Below are 16,820 nucleotides of genomic sequence, written 5' to 3' on the forward strand. Positions count from 1 at the left end.
TGTTGGTGGGCATGTGTCATCGGTGTGCAACATCAGGCGAGGGGTTCAAGGATGGGATTTCAGACTGAAATTATGTAATAAAATTTTAGAAGTAGAGTTTTCCAGAGTTTTTTTTTAAAAAAAAGGTCTTATAAACCAAATTTATTTTTTTTGCTTTTTGGGTGTTTTTGAATACCCCCAGCTGGCTAAAGGCGGTTCTAAAAACACCCAAAAAGAAAATATTGAATATTTGATTTATAGAACCCTTAAAAAAACTCTTGAAATTTAAAATCGATAACCGTAGCGCTCATTACATCTGTCTTTAATTTAATCAAAGAACTTTTTTCAGATTCTGTCAAAATTATTAGAATTTGTTCAACAAAATAGGGGATAAAAAATCAGTTGTAATAATATTTTTACAATTACACTAAACATTAAACCGTGAACCCCCCGCCTTCATCTCTCTGAAATGCCTCATCGGCCAAAGTGATGTAAGTGGGGTGGTGTTTTAAAAAAATATAATATTTATTTTTTAGGATGTCAACAAGACAGGATTTCAAAATGAAAGTAAAATAAATTTTGTTTAGTTTTATTTTAAATGGTAACAAATGTCTTAAGAATGAGTATGCGAAAGTTTTTAATAAATTGTTCATGTTGTGTATTATTTCAATTTCAAATTTGGCTGTTTTTTGGGGTACTTTCTCTTTGATCAAAGCATTCATTTCTGGAGTTTTTTTGAAAAGGTCCAATAAACAAAATTTCCAGTTTTTGCTTTTTGTGTGTTTTTTATACCCCTGACTCAAGGCGGTTACAAAAACACCCAAAAAGCAAAAACTGGAAATGTGGTATATTGGACCTTTAAAAAAAAAAAACTCGAGAGTTTTTTACTTTTTACGCAAAAAAAGTGTTTGTGGCTAGGTTTCTGCGAATAGGGCCATTGCAATGTTTTAAGCATTGGTCGATATCGAGAAGTGGACATAAAAACTAAGTAAATTTGTCTGTGGTAAATTCAAGCATAAATTTCAAAACTCATTAACAAATTTATAACAAAGTATGAATCCGTGTGTGATTCTATCAGAAATTGGGAAAATTTATAAATTGAAGGTTTTACCAGCAATTCCCCACGAAAACAGCAAGATTCGAAAAAAAAGTTCTCCGATCGGGCTCAAAATTTTTCTGGGGGTTCCTTGGCCGAAATAATTACACCCGTATTTTTTTTGTTTGGCCATTAGGGTGACCTACGCCGTGTTAGGGTGGTTCGAAAAATGGCAATTTTCGTCATTTTTCGCAAAAAACCGCCATTCAATCCGATTTTAGCTGTCTTTAGACGCAAAAGAAAATTGATTAGTTTGGCTTTTTGGGATAAATAAAAGGAAGTTTCAAAAATCTAGCTTAACATTTGAAAAGGTCGTATGAAAACTTAAAATGCTGTTTTGAAGGTCTCGGGACCAAAGAGCTTATGTCTGAAAATATTTTTATCGGATTCCTCGGAAAATTTCACATAACATATCAAATTTTTTAATTAAAACTGCGATAACTTGAAAATTTTAGCGATGAGTATCGAAAACAAAACTTCACCATTTTTTTTGATATGTTATGTAAAATTTTCCGAGGAATCCGATAAAAATATTTTCAGACATAGGCTTTTTGGTCCCGAGACCTTCAAAACAGCATTTTAAGTTTTCATACGACCTTTTATCATTTGAAAGCTAGATTTCTGAAACTTCTTACTATTTTTCTCAAATAGCCAAACTAATCACCTTTCTTTTGCGTCTAAGACAGCTAAAATCGGATGAAATGGTGCGGAGTTATAATTTTTTGAAAAATGTGGTTTTTGCGAAAAATGACGAAAATTGCCATTTTTTGGATCACCCTAACACGGCGTATTTCACTCTAATGGCAAAAAAAATACGGGTCTAATTATTTCGGCCAAGGAACTCCCAGAAAAATTTTGAGCTCGATCGGAGAACTTTTTTTTCGAATCATGCTGTTTTCGTGGGGAATTGCTGTAATATTACCCTACAGTTTTACTGAAGGTTTCATAAAAAAGCTACAAAGGTCAAAAATGCTATGAGATAAAACATGAAAAAAAACTTGTTTAAATGCAAATATCCACAAAAACCGGAAGAAAAGGGATTTTCTGATCGCTTTTGTGTATTTATTTTTCTAAGGGCCTATCCAGATTTTTGAGCGAAGATGGCGTTAAGAATGGTCCACGCCCGAAATTTCAAATTCACGCAGTGCTATCGAAAAAAAGTGTACAATTCTTTTTGCCTGCAAAATCGATTTTGTTTTTAAAAATTATTGGCTATTGACAAATATTTAGAGCTGTATCGCATTTTTTTTAAATAGCGGTGTTTAAAATTGTTTAGTCACTATGTATGGAAAATGCTGGAAATAAAAAGCAAAAAAAAAGAAAACGAGTAGCAATGCATTTATTTTTTTTAAAAAAAATTTTTGCGTAAAACATTAGGAATTCAATAAAACTTGATGAGAAATAAAAAAAAATATCCTAATTAAAAAAAAAACGCAAGTAAACTTTTTCGAGAAAAAAAATAAAATTGAACAAACTTGTCTTTTGTAACGTAAACATGACGTTTATTTTTTTCCAAAAAAAGAATCATTTAAACACAAAAATAAAATTTTACAGGCTGAAAAAAGACGAGAAACTTAAAAAAAGTATTTTTGAATTTTTTTTTAACATTAACAACTGATGCCGCACTTTTTGTATCCTCTGGTCGAATATAGCACTTTGAAGTTGAATTACAGCTCATAAAAAGCGTTTTCAACTGAAATCGTGTGGTAAATATCAGAATAGGAAGTGAGCAAGCAAGATTCAAACAACAATTTTACAAAATCAGTTGTTTAAATAGTGAAAATCAGCCAATTGGAATGTAATCTTAAAAAATATATAAATTTAAAACAACATCGCTTAAATTTTTTCAGACCATTGTCTCACTAGTCTATCTTAGGTAGGTAAATAAAACGCAACTACAGATTCTGGATTGATTTCAGTTTATTTTTGATTTCATTAAATATCCTTCTCTCAATTACATTGCACTTAAATATTAATGCATGAACAATGTACAGTACACCTTGCCTACCACACGGTTGCAACTCTCGTCTCTTTTTTTTCGCCAAAAGGGTTCAAAACATTGTTTTTATTCTGCGATTTGTCCCGGACTGGAATGAGTAATTTTTGTTCTGCTCTTCTTGTTGTTAATCCATCCACAATCCGCTTTTCCTTCCTTTCATTAGTGGAAAGCCCCGACCCGGAATTATAAATCGATATTATGTTCTTTTTTTGTTTGTTAATAAATGACATTTTGATCATTGTTTCTCTGCCTTATTTCGTAATGTTGTGTGTTGTTCTGTGCGATTACAGCTGGACCCCAAAAATGTTATGTTTTTTTCAACTTTTTTTTTATTAATGTACTTGTTTAATGTTCGGTAGAATGAGTTGATATTTGTTTCTCCGGTTAAATGTTGCATGCTTCGTTATCGTTGAACTTTGTTTTTTTTATTCCACTACTCATTTATCAAACCCGGAACTTATTCGGAAAACAAGCACTCTCACGCAACATTTGGCGCCAATAAATAGATTGCTTTTTTACGGTAATAAAAAAACATGGCTCTCGATTGTATCATTTTTATGTTTTTAAAATATATACTTGAATTATGCTGCTTTTTGCTCGGTTTACGGTATTCGTTTCAATCACAATTACATGTAAAGTTTTATTTATTTTTCAATAAACACCAAAAACAGTTTTTTTTGTAGTTGAAAAATTCTTCTTTTGATTGATTATATTCTTGCTGAGAGAGTAGTACAAAGGGGAAAGATGAGTTACATTTGGTAAACAGTTTTTTTTGTTACATACATTGCTTGTTTAGTTTATTTTTTGTTCAATAGATACAGATTACAGAAAGTTACACACAAGAATAAGTTTTTTTTTGAAAAAGAAACAATAAAAAAACAGTGGAACGTTGTGTTGTGCTAGTCGGAATCAAAGCAAAAGTTACGTAACTCGCTACTGAATTTGTTCAAGTCAGCTGATGATTGCTTTTTCCTTTTCTTTCATTTTTGATGCATTTATCGGTGCGCATTCTTTCTGTACCTTTGCATTTTTTTGTGATTTTATTTTAAACGTTTATTTTGATTGGATGATTATAAAAAAATTCTACAAACTTTTGTAATGGATTTTTTATTTTCATATGTCAAGGCAGGACTGGACTAGGAAATGTTTGTTTTATTTTATTTTTAACCTTTTCATTCATAATTCCTTTCGTAATTTTATTTTCCTCAGGGGAGATTAATGTTGTTCGTCTCATATGTATTGTTGTTATATGTTGGATTAGCCGTTATAATTGTATGGCATGGATTGGTCTCTTTCTAAATCGAACGATATTTGTTTTTTTTTGGTTGGGCTAGCTATAAGATTTTTCTATCAATATGAACTTAAAATGGGTGGCAGATGTTACCTTTGGGGGCATTTCGATGGGCTGAATGGTGTGTGTGACATTCAAGCAAAGATTTAAAAAAAAATTGAGACCTTAGCAAGGCACTAAAATTTTAAATATTCAAAATTCAAGAAGTACTTACCAGAGAAAAAGTATGTTACCAACTAATTACTTGAAATTAAATGTCAATTTTCTCGTGTAAACATATTTTTTAAATGGTTATTCGTTGGGAAAAAGTTCATAATCTGTTTAGTAATTTCAAAAGGTTAATGTTTTCATTATGAACCCCCTAGAATTTAATCTGTTTTATTTTCTTGGTTTTGCTCAGTAAACCGATTGTTTTTTACTGTTAGAAAAAAATAATTTAAAACAAAATGTTTTGTCTAAAATCATAAAACATAATTTCAGGATTCAATTGTCCGTGGTGTCGATAATTTCAATAATGGTTTTTAACAGATTTGTTAGCTAATATATTGTACAAAAATGTCAAGAAGACACCACAAAAACCGCGTAATTTTTCATTAATTTTCACAATAAAAGAGCTAAAAATTCAGGACCTAGTTCAATGTGCAAATCCAAGGAAAAAAATTGTTTAAATTACAAAAAGAGGGTTATTTTTCAATATTTTTCAACACCAGTACACAGTGGTCCTGATCGTAATAATAAGTGGACATTAGATTTTCCAGAAATGGTGAATTTATTGGTATCTTCAGACGAGTTGATAACACTTTTGGTTTGGTTGAAAATCAGGGTGGTTCAGGATTAGGGTAGTTGGGTACTAAAGCCCTATGTCAATTTTTATGTACAACGGTAAAAAACACGATTAAAAACCATTTCTGATCACTTTTTTCATTTTAATGCAAAAAATATTGACAAGACACCATTTTTTCGATGGATCAACTATGTTCCCCTTAGAACGAGCTGTCAAGTAGGACCTTTTCTATCAAGAAGGGCCGTGAAGTTAATTTTAAAAATTGAATTAAAAATCCATTTTAAATTCCATCCATCCATTTTGATCGTTCAAAGGGTCATTGTACTCAGAAAAAAAGCTTTATCGTTGTGAACAATAATATCAAAAATTTAAGCTTAATTTTAAGACCCAATTTTGGAAATCTAACTTTTCTGGAATATTTTTGGGATTTTTTGTCTTCCAGTTTTTGGGCTCGCCAATTCAAGCAAATTTGCCGAAAACATCAAAATTTTATTCCGCTATCTACGCCTTCTACGTAGAAATTTAGAAAAAAAGATCATACAAAACTTCAAATATCAGTTTTTGGAACGTAGCAATTCAAGGTAAAGTTTTAGAGAAAAGTGATGTTCGGGACACTTTTAGAGATTTTTTTTGACGAGTCAATCTGGAGTTAATGGTCAAACATTACATTCATTTTATGGTTAAAAAAGATGCATATTTTCAACTGAAATGGCTCGAAAAAGCGCTGACCAAATTTTAAGCACCAGGTTGCATGCGAAAGAGGAGATCTAGCACTTTAAACGCTTATAAATCCCAAAGGTTTTTTTTTTTAACTCGAGATATCATCATTTAAAAATCAATAATTTTCCAGGGAAAAGTGTATGAAACCACCCTAACGAAATTCGAAAATTGTAAATCTATATGTTTTTCCATTTAATTTTGCCCGTTGAATCTGAATCTGCCCTCAGAATTACGTCAAAGTATTGGAAAAACAAGATTTTTGGTCATGTTTTGGATTTGCATGTAAAATTATGATCCCTGACCCTCGTGTTATAGACAAAATAGGTAAAATTAGGCTAGTTCACGATGCAAGTGTTTATAAAACTCACTTTTCAGGAATTTGCCTGCGATTTTTTTTTCTCTACTAAAAATTTGTTTAGTTGTTAACCAATCCAAGCAACCTTGAAGTTGGCTCGAAATTGGCTCTTCAAATCAAGCTCAAATTTGGCGGAGGTATTGATACTATAAAAACATGTAAGATTCCCGATTTTGAAACAACTTTGTCCTTCCTTTCTTTTTTTCACCGCCCCAAAATTTTGCGAATTACGTCCTTTTTTTAAACCCCCTCTTTTTCAAATTGCCACATCTCGGCAACAAAAAAATATAGAGCAAAACTAGACAGTTATTTTTTAAAGCAAATTAGACGCTGGATTCACAGAAATAAATGATGGTAATATTCATCAGGAAATGGTGACAAACTTTGTGTAAAAAAATGTGCAATATTACATCAGAAAATGATGAATTTTCATCAGTTTCTGGTGAAAATTCATCAGGTTCACATTTAACACATTTTTAAAGTAATTTTACTCACAAAACAGGTAATATTCAACCCACCATTTTTTTAACATTCCAAAATTCTACTTTTTTTACTGTGTTGAATGGCGTTACCAGACTCAGATTCAGATCATCACATTAGATCAGATTGAAATCAAACTTTAATGCGTTTTGCGCAATAGTCCTACGTAAATTTTTATGTACAACGGTAAAAACACGCTTAAAAACCATTTCTGATCAGTTTTTGTTATTTTGATAAAAAAAATATAACAAGACAACATTTTTTCGATGGATCAACTATGGTCCCCTTGGAAAGAGCTGTCAAGTAGGACCTTTTCTGCCGCGAAGATAATTTTTAAAAATTGATTTCAAAATCAATTTTAAACTCTTTATGGTCGTATAATGGGTCATTGTACTCAGAAAAAAATTGCTTTATCGTTGTGAACAATTATATCAGCAATCTAACCTTAATTTTAAGACCCAATTGAAAACATTACATACAATTTTCTCAATACACATGTGATTTACTTTTTTTTGTGTACAGTTGAGGCGAAATGACCCTTTTGTTGAACAATTTCGCCAGAATTGAAAGGAATTTGGCAAAAGAATTTTTAGTGGTAAAAATTAAAAAAGGGTTTTTTTGTACACTGTACAGAGTTACTGTCAAACTCAATTGGGTCCTAAATTTAGATTGCTTAGATTGCTGATATTAATTTTTACAGCGAAAAAGGTTATTTTTCTGAGTACATTGACCCTTGTACGACCATAAAGAGTTTAAAATGGATTTTTAAATCAATTTTGAAAAATTACCCTCGCGGTCCTTCTTGACAGAAAAGTTCAATGACACTACTCGTTTCAAGGGGACCATGGTTGATCCATCGAAAAAATGTCATTTTTTTGCATTTAAATAAAAAAAGTTATCAGAAATGGTTTTGATCGTGTTTTTTACCGTTGTACATACATAGTACCCAATTGGGTACTAAAGCCCTATGTCAATGTTTTTGTACAAAGGTAAAAAACACGATTAAAAACCATTTCCGATCACTTTTTTTCATTCTAATGCAAAAAATAAATTACAAGACAACATTTTTTCGATCGATCAACTATGGTCCCCTTGGAACGAGCTGTCAAGTAGGAACTTTTCTGTCAAGAAGGACCGCGAGGTTAATTTTTCAAAATTGATTTAAAAATCCATTTTAAACACTTTGTGGTCGTACAAAGGGTCATTGTACTCAGAAAAATAAGCTTTGTCGTTCTGAGCAATAATATCACAAATTAAAGCTTAATTTTAGGACCCTATTCAAATATTGCACACTCACCACCAAACAGCCCATTCTGCACTCAAGTAATCTGGGAAGGATTTTGTTTCGAACATTTTTTTTAGATCTGCTCCGGAATTTTATTCATTTCCCGCTTAAAACCCATCTCCTCACTTTCTTCGCTCTTGGTAAACTGAAAAAGGCACTTACCCTTTGTGTTTTTTTTCGAGGCGGAGGCTGTTGGACTCTTAATTGTTGTTTTCGATGATTTGCGTACTCTATTTTACTTCCTGTCGATTTGTGAAGAAATTTGAGGAATTGTGTGTGTGTGTTTATGGGTGAAAATGATAAATTACATTTTGTGTGCGGTTTGAGAGATTTTTTTATTTCTACTTTTGATCGATCGGGTGGTTTATAAATGCTTGTTTGTGGCTTGAGTTGTGTAAAGTGGAGGGTGTGTTTGTGGGGTTTTATCAAAACGAAGGAGTAAAAAAACTTAGCTGTATCTTTCAGGCAACGTAAAATCTAATATATAAAAAATTGTACAAAAATTGAGAGACAAAGTAAACACAGACGTTCACATTTCTAATAAGGATCATCGCTCACTTAATCTAACTTAGTCACTAACGAAATCACTTACTTAGAGTGTGTGCTCAATTTTACAATTTTAAAATCATTCTGCTTTTTCTTTGTTTTGCATAATACCGATTGGTTGCTTACTTTAGTTGCAAATTTCTGATTCAAGTCATCATCACCCTAAATGTACGAAAAAACGATCGGAACTATAACTTAGCCTATTTTTGAGTCTGGTTTGTTTTGCTTCTTGTTATGTGAGTATTTTTTTCTCTTCATGGAAACCGATACTGTTGCGTTTTTTTGGTTTTCTTACTTGTTTTTTTTTTTTCATTTTAGAATAAATGAGGAATTTTTACACCCACCACACCGATTGTTCACACACACACACACACACACGCACACGCACACACATCAACTTAGGGTGGTACAACACATCGACATGTTTACAGCACGTGGAGATTTTCACAGCTCTTGGATTTGGAGTCCCGGGCCCAGACCCGGCCGAGCAGTCCCTTAACCTTGAGGCTAGCCGACGTCCGCGAGCCGCGGTACTTGCGTGGACTGCTGTGGGCACTTCCGGGCGGAGTTTCGACGGAAAATCCGCCGCCGCCGCCGCCGATGCCACTGATGCCTCCTCCGCTCGCCGAGGACGGAGTGGCCGCCACCGGAGTGCTCGGGTTCGTGCCACCGCCCATGCCGGACAGACAGATGGTACCGCCCAGCGGGGAACAGGCACGTCGTTTGGACTTGCGGATCGAGCGCTTCCGGAAGAGGTCACTGGGGGGGGGGAGGAAACAATTTGGAAATACTTATACATTTATGAAATACTCAAGATTATCCTAATTATTAAAAAAGCTGGAACAAATTAATGAGCTTTTACAAATTTAAACATTCCAATTCTTCAAATTTGTTTCCAAAAGTGCCGGTGTAAAATTTATTTATTCATATTTTTCTGACCATAATCTGGTTTTAATTTTAATAAAAAGTAATAGTTATCGGCAATAACTCATTTGTTATAATTTTTATAGCTTGCTCAAAAACAATCGTCTCATGCTTTGGAGGTTTCTATATTTTTTCGTAAATTGTAGTTAAGAGGCAGTATTTGTAAATTCTGCTCGGTTTGTTCTAGAGGGCGTATCGAGGTGCTCCGATTTGGATGAAACTTTCAGCGTTTGTTTGTCTATACATGAGATGAACTCATGCCAAATATGAGCCCTCTACGACAAAGGGAAGTGGGGTAAAACGGGCTTCGAAGTTTGAGGTCCAAAAAACCTAAAAAATCTTAAAATTGCTCGCATTTCCGTAAAACTTCATCAATTCCAACTCTCGTAGATGCATTTGAAAGGTATTTTGAAGCACTTCAAAATGAGCCATAGACATTCAGGAACGGCTTGACTTTTTCTCATAGCTTTTCCAAATTACTTTTAAAAATTGATTTTTTTAAAACCTTAATATCTTTTTGCAACAGCCTCCAACACCCATACTCCCATAGGTCAAAAGATCGGTAATTGCATGGACTATAAGCCTACGGTATTAACTTTTTGGCCAATCGCAGTTTTTCTCATAGTTTTTCGATTTTTCTACAACAAATATTTTACAACGTTAGTTTTTGCCCTGTAGGCCTCCATAGCGGCACTTTTTGGTCTCAATTTTGTCATATTCGGAAAATTTCACGTTAGAAGTATCGGAGTGGTAAATTTGATTTGAAAAATAATTTAAAAAAACATTTTTGTAAAAAGAAATAGATCTTTTTTACTCTGTGATCAATACGTCAAATGCTGTATCAAGTAGGCGAAAACTTGTTTTACCCCTAATCCAACAAATTGTAAAAAAATATTTTAATTCATTCTAAATGGCAATTTTCCAATCAAATTTACCACTCCAATACTTCTAACTAACGTGAAATTTTCCGAGGATTCCGAATATGACAAAATTGAGACCAAAAAGTGCCGCTATGGAGGCCTACAGGGCAAAAACTAACGTTGTAAAATATTTGTTGTAGAAAAATCGAAAAACTATGAGAAAAACTGCGATTAGCCAAAAAGTTAATACCGTAGGCTTATAGTCCATGCAATTACCGATCTTTTGACCTATGGGAGTATGGGTGTTGGAGGCTGTTGCAAAAAGATATTAAGGTTTAAAAAAAAAAAACAATTTTTAACAGTAATTTGCAACAGCTATGAGAAAAGTCCAGCCGATCCTGGATGTCCATGGCCCATTTTGAAGTGCTTCAAAAGACCTTTCAAATGCATCTACGAGAGTTGGAATTGATGAAGTTTTACGGAAATGCGAGCAATTTTAAGATTTTTTATGTTTTTTTACCTCAAACTTCGAAGCCCGTTTTACCGAATTTCCCTTTGTTGTAGAGGGCTCATATTTGGCATGAGTTCATCTCATGTATAAACAAACAAACGCTGAATGTTTCATCCAAATCGGAGCACCTCGATACGACCTGTTACACATTGGTGAAAAACTCGCTCTTAATTTTTCACAAAACACCGTTTTTATTTAAAATACTCAATTTTCTAAATTTGCAAGATGGGTATCAAACTGGGTGCAGAATAGTTGTCCGCAAAGCGGCCTCAATTCAGAACTGTCAAAGCGGAACCAATTTACTGTTTGAAAAATGATGCCAAGAATTGGCAAGTATTGTAATCGATCTATAATTTATTTTGTCAGGAATAAAAAAGTTGAGGGCGTCGAGCTATTGAGTCAGTCTTAAGAAAAGGGATGAAATCGAGATTGTCTTAATTCGTTGCCAACATTTCCATAAGCGCTATGTCTCACTCAAAACCTATGTTTACAAATAGTTTAAGACAAATTATCAGTAACTGTGAATGGCACCTGCCAAATAACATTGAATAGTCTTACTCCTGTATTATCACTACGCTTCAAAGATACATAATCTCGTAACTTCCATCCGGTTGCTCTTCTGATTCGCAAAATTCCCCCACTACTGACGCAATATTTCATCACGTTAAAAACAAAGAAGGACTCTTTTAACCGCCCATCGTTTAGTCTACGAACAAAAAAAGCACGAAGAACTTAATTTTTCAGCGAAAACATTAATATCATCAGATCCAAAATGGATCAAAACGAGTCACTTCAGCAGCAAAAAATATGTCACGCTTGAGCTTGAACAAAGCCTTCTACTTTGTTTATGTTTACAGTTGTAGTGCAGTTGTATTCGTGAAGAGCAGTGGGGATCATTCGGAAATTACGTTACGTATTCTGTCTTTTCAGCACCCAGGTATCAAACGACGATTTTTTTTTATAAATTTTTAACAGTATTTCAATTTTTTGTGTAAAAACAATTTGTTTAAAATATACTGAACATTCACAAATAATTCAATTACTCAAATGATTTTTTTTTGTAATTTGAAAAAAAGATATTTAATTAAAGAATGAGTATAATAAAATAAATGTAATTTAGTTATTTGTCAACTAAATTTCGCATCGTTTTGTACCTACCCATATTGAACATTATGCGTCGTTTAATACCCATATTATTTTTTTTTTAATTTCCAAAAAATCGTCTTTTTGTGTAAAATTTTGTGTTTTATAGTTGAAAAAATAAATAAATTATGGTAAAACTCTAAATAAAACTATTTACCAATTTTACTAATTTCGACACCTATATATCAGATGACGAAATTTGGGTACTTAAATCATTAAACAGGATGGCCACTCAAATCCCATTTGTAAATTCCCGACTTTTTCAGACCCTTGATTTGTAAATTGTCTATAAAAAGCCGATTTTTACCATCGAACAAACGTTCTTAATAAATTTAAAAAAAAATGCAACTTTTATAAATAAAGTGAAAATAGAAGTCTTTTAAAAATAATTAAAACCAGTTCAAGTACATATCTGGAGCAACATTTGAAAAGGGCGCATAAGCATTTTGATAGCTGCAACAATTTTGCAGTTTCTCAGGTAATAGGCAACTATTTTACAAAACCAAATATGTTAAACGGAAGCTGGGAAGGCCACCTATTGTTTCCCACCTTGAATTTTGAGAAAAAGTCACTTGAAGCTTGAGAAATAGCAAAATCGAGCCAAACATTTCATTAGGGCACAAAACCAAAACGTAAACATTCGGGATTATTCCACTATTCCATTCATTAGTACACTCCCTACATGGCCTCCAAGAATCAGATTGATAACAAACAATTTCCTATTGAAAAAATCAAAAACACAAAAGGGCACATAACCATGTTCACTGCAAACCAAAAAAAATGTTCGAATGTGCCCTTTTATTTTTCATTAGGTTCTCGTACTTGAGGAACTTTTTGTGTTGTAAAGTGAACTTTTCATACATTTTAACACTAATTTACTTCAAAAAAAAGTTTGGTTTGGGAGCGTCTGCAGAGAAAAATTTAGTCAAAAAACAATATTTAATACGGTCCCGCGGCTGCTGTTCAGTACACTATTGAAGAATTTTTATGTTTCACATACCTTATCTACACTATTCAATCACAAAACTTCACCAATAATCAAAATTTCTACTGAATTCCTCATTTTTTCTTACTAAACAAAAGGGCCCGTAAACATCATTCAAAACAACAATCCAGTGACAGCGCTTTAGTGTCCTTTCAGCTCTCTTCAAAATTGCATTCAGAAAGGGCCCATTATGAACAACAGGTGGAAAGTTAAAAGGGCCCATTAACGATTTTTTTTTTAATTATGAGTTTTATTGCGAAAATCAACAAAAATTAAGAAGCATTTAAGCAGAGTTGAGGATGACGTGCTTTATCGTATCATAAGTAAAAATACCATCAGTCAAGCTTCTTTTTTAAATAAGAATTGAAACAAGTTGTCCACTTTTTGCAAGCGATTTTCTCGAATCGCGGTTTTTGGTTTTGTGCCCTAATGAAATGTTTGGCTCGAAATAGTTCAAACTGTCAAAATGCTTATCCGCCCTTTTCCCGTGTCGCTCCAGATATATTCAATTTCAATGTTCCAATACCATCTCCATCCAACATCTATCGTTTAAATTAATGGGTAATGGGCAGTTTAAAAAAACGTTTGGAGTGCATGCCATCAGAATCATAAAATAATGCTTAGAAATGTTATGTTTTGAATAGCCCCGTCCTTAATTAGGTAAATAGTGAGGGAAATTCTTTCCTTAACCTGATACAAAGTGTTATACTAACAGGCTATCGTTTCCAATAAATTACAAATTACAATTACAATTACAAATAGCGAAATAAGAAAATGTTGCATTAGTTGAAAACTATTTTTCCAGTAAACAAGCCGGGATTTTCGACTTTTCCGATTTTTTTTCTTAAATATCCCAAATTCCCGTTTTTTTTTTTGAAGATTTTGGCGAATTCCCGACTTTTTCCCGACTCTCTTGATTTCCCGACTTGAGTGGCCACCCCGGGAAATTTTTAGTCAAAATCATTACAAAATTTTGCGTCGTTAAGTACCTAAAATGCAAATTATGAGAATTTGATTTTTAGAAAATTTTGTGAAATTTTATACAATTTGGCGTCTTTAGATAAATATATTGCAAATTATAATACATAATTTTAGTATTTAAAAAAAATGAGAAATTTTTAGTCAACATCTTTACAAAATTATGCACCGTTTGGTATCTATCTATTGTGCATTATAAAAAAAAACGAGTTTTCTAAAAAATACGACATTTTGTGAAATATGTAGTCAAAATATTTTCACAATTTGCGTAGTTTATGAAATTATGAAAGTTTGAGGATTTTCAAAAATACGTTTTTTGTGAAATATGCAGTCAAAGTATTTTGCAAAATTTGGTGCCGTAAGAAACCTCAAATGCAAATCATGAAAAGATGTTTTAAAAAATGTGTGGAATTTTAGCCAAATCTTAACACAATTTCTGTAGTTGAAAACTATGAAAATTAATTGATTCTCAAAAATACGATATTTTGAAATTAAAAAAATATTATAAATTATAAATTATGAGAAATGTAGTGTTTTCCAAAACATGATATTTTGTAGAATATTTAACCAAATCTATACATAATTTGCGTTGTTGAAAAACTATGAAAATTTGCTGATTTTCAAAAATAAGATATTATGAAATTTGTGGTCGAAATCTTTGCAACTTTTTGGGTTGTTTGCTACTTAGTTTTTGCGAAAATACGGTAGTTTGTTAAAATCTTGATGTACTTAATTTTTTTAAACAAATCTAGAGTTTCTTAAAAAAAAAAAGTTCAATGAGCTATTGCGTTTCACATGTTTATAGGACCTGTTCAGACCTATTGTGAATTATAAAAAAAAGTTTTCTAAAAAATACGACATTTTGTGAAATATGCAGTCAAAATATTTTCACAATTTGCGTCGTTTATGAAATTAGAAAATTTGAGGATTTTCAAAAATGCGATATTTTGTGAATTTTGCAGTCAAAGTATTTTGCAAAAATTGGCGCCGTAAGAAACCTCAAATGCAAATCATGAAAAGATTTTTTTTTAAATGTGTAGAATTTTAGCCAAATCTTTACACAATTTGTGTAGTTGAAAACTATGAAAACTTGTTGATTTTCAAAAATACGATATTTTGAAACTAAAAAATATTATAAATTATAAATAATGAGAAATTTAGTGTTTTCCAAAACATGATACTTTGTGAAATATTTAACCAAATCTTAACATAATGTGCGTTGTTGAAAAACTATGAAAATATGCTGATTTTCAAAAATAAGGTATTTTGAAATTTGTAGTCGAAATCTTTACAACATTATGAAATATTTGGCATTGGCGTATTTACATTTTCAACAAAAAAAATGTTTATGGCATCAGCTTTCAAGTCTGGGATGATTTTGAATAAGTTACTTTAGAAGTTTTAAAATTAGTAATCGTTGGATATCGTTGATAACTTATTGCTAATAGAATTCAAACATAATCAGTTCAATTTCCTTCTAAATTCAAAGTGGAAGGATTCCAAACAAGCTGTTTTTTTCAAATTTATTGTTTGTAATTTTGTTTGTGATGACGAACTGCTGTTCGCATTTAATCAAAAATTTGAGTTTAAATGTTCAAAGTGAATTCCAAACCCTCAGCCGACACTTACCGCGACTTTTCCGGGTTCTCCAGCTTGAGCCGAATCTGCGACAGCAGTCCGACCAGCAGCTCGTCCACGTTGTGGTTGATTCCGACGGAGGTTTCGATAAACTTGCAGTCGTACTGGGTGGCCATCTGTTTGCCCTCTGCCAAGTTGAGGAAAAAATTGTTTAGAATTTTCCTCCTCAAAAAAATAAAGCAAATTTCTCACCATCGGAGGTCACCATCCGGCTGCGGGCCAGGTCCGCCTTGTTGGCCACCAGAATGACCGCCTTCTGGGCGATGTTCTCCGACGTCCACAGCACTTGCAGGATCTCCTCGGCGATCTGAAAGCTGGACCGGTCCGAGGACGAGTAGATGACGCAGTAGCCGTGCGGATCGTACGAGGACATGCAGTTTTCGGGCTAAATAATGAGGTGAAGTTAATGGGTGGGAAATTCTACTGATTATTCGGAGAACTTACCGTCATCTCCATGTAGCTGTGGTCGATGAAGGTTATTTCGGACTCGTCACCACTCAACAGGACGGAAACGGTCTTCTCGCCGGAATCGTCGTCTGGAAATTGGAGTAACAATAGAAGTTTCAAAATGAGTTTAAAATAAATCAGAATCAGAATTATGTTTTAATGGGGCCACAAGGAAAGCAAGACTTTTATTCAAATCACAAGGGTTCTTCATTACCACTTTTGGGAAGATGCAGGAATTTTTTAGAATTGGACACCAACATTCTTAGACTTTTTACTGTAGGACAATATGCATAAAAATAGTGATATTTATATTATACATGTTGATCAAATCTATTTGTATTATTTTCGATAAGCGGATCGGTATTAATACCCTTAGTTTTTGAAAATTTAAATTTCTGGATTGGTCACTTTTTCGTTTGACACATTTTTAGTTTGTACCCCGTTGGTTGGTCAAAGTCAAACTAAAAAGTGACGAGCTGTCACTATTTACACGGCGCTCACGCACACTATCAAAACAAACGATTGGTAGTGTGTGTGAACTCCGTGTAAAAGTAGTGTCAAACTAAAAAGTGACCCCGTTCGTTTGACAACAGTTGGTGTCAAACCACCGGGGTTTGAGTGTAGTTCATTAAACCGAAATACTTTAAAAAAATTAAGATGCAAAGTCCATCTTACTAATTGTACCTCAATTACCTTCCAAGATTTGCAATTTTTCCGCCTAATTCTGACCGCCTCGGTTGTTCTCATGAACCAAGACGGAGAAAGTGGATTGGGAGTGGAGGTTTAATTAGGGTGAGTG

At 33.0% G+C, this 16,820-nt stretch overlaps 1 protein-coding gene across 7 annotated transcripts in view; it reads right to left on the reverse strand.

Moving 5' to 3' along the window:
- Positions 1-8,159: 8,159 nt before the first annotated feature.
- LOC6052660 (mucin-5AC) overlaps positions 8,160-16,820 on the reverse strand; it is a 211,263-nt gene continuing 202,602 nt past the window's right edge. For all 7 annotated transcript variants that reach the window (XM_038259096.1, XM_038259097.1, XM_038259098.1 and 4 more), the window contains 4 exons: positions 16,019-16,110; positions 15,767-15,959; positions 15,566-15,701; positions 8,160-9,294 (listed from right to left, as the gene is read on the reverse strand). In XM_038259096.1, coding sequence (XP_038115024.1) covers positions 8,961-9,294; positions 15,566-15,701; positions 15,767-15,959; positions 16,019-16,110 — 755 coding nt within the window. In that variant the 3' untranslated portion in view covers positions 8,160-8,960. The remainder of the gene's footprint in view (positions 9,295-15,565; positions 15,702-15,766; positions 15,960-16,018; positions 16,111-16,820) is intronic.

Source organism: Culex quinquefasciatus, chromosome 3 (genome assembly GCF_015732765.1).
Source record: "Culex quinquefasciatus strain JHB chromosome 3, VPISU_Cqui_1.0_pri_paternal, whole genome shotgun sequence".
Lineage (NCBI taxonomy): Eukaryota > Metazoa > Arthropoda > Insecta > Diptera > Culicidae > Culex > Culex quinquefasciatus.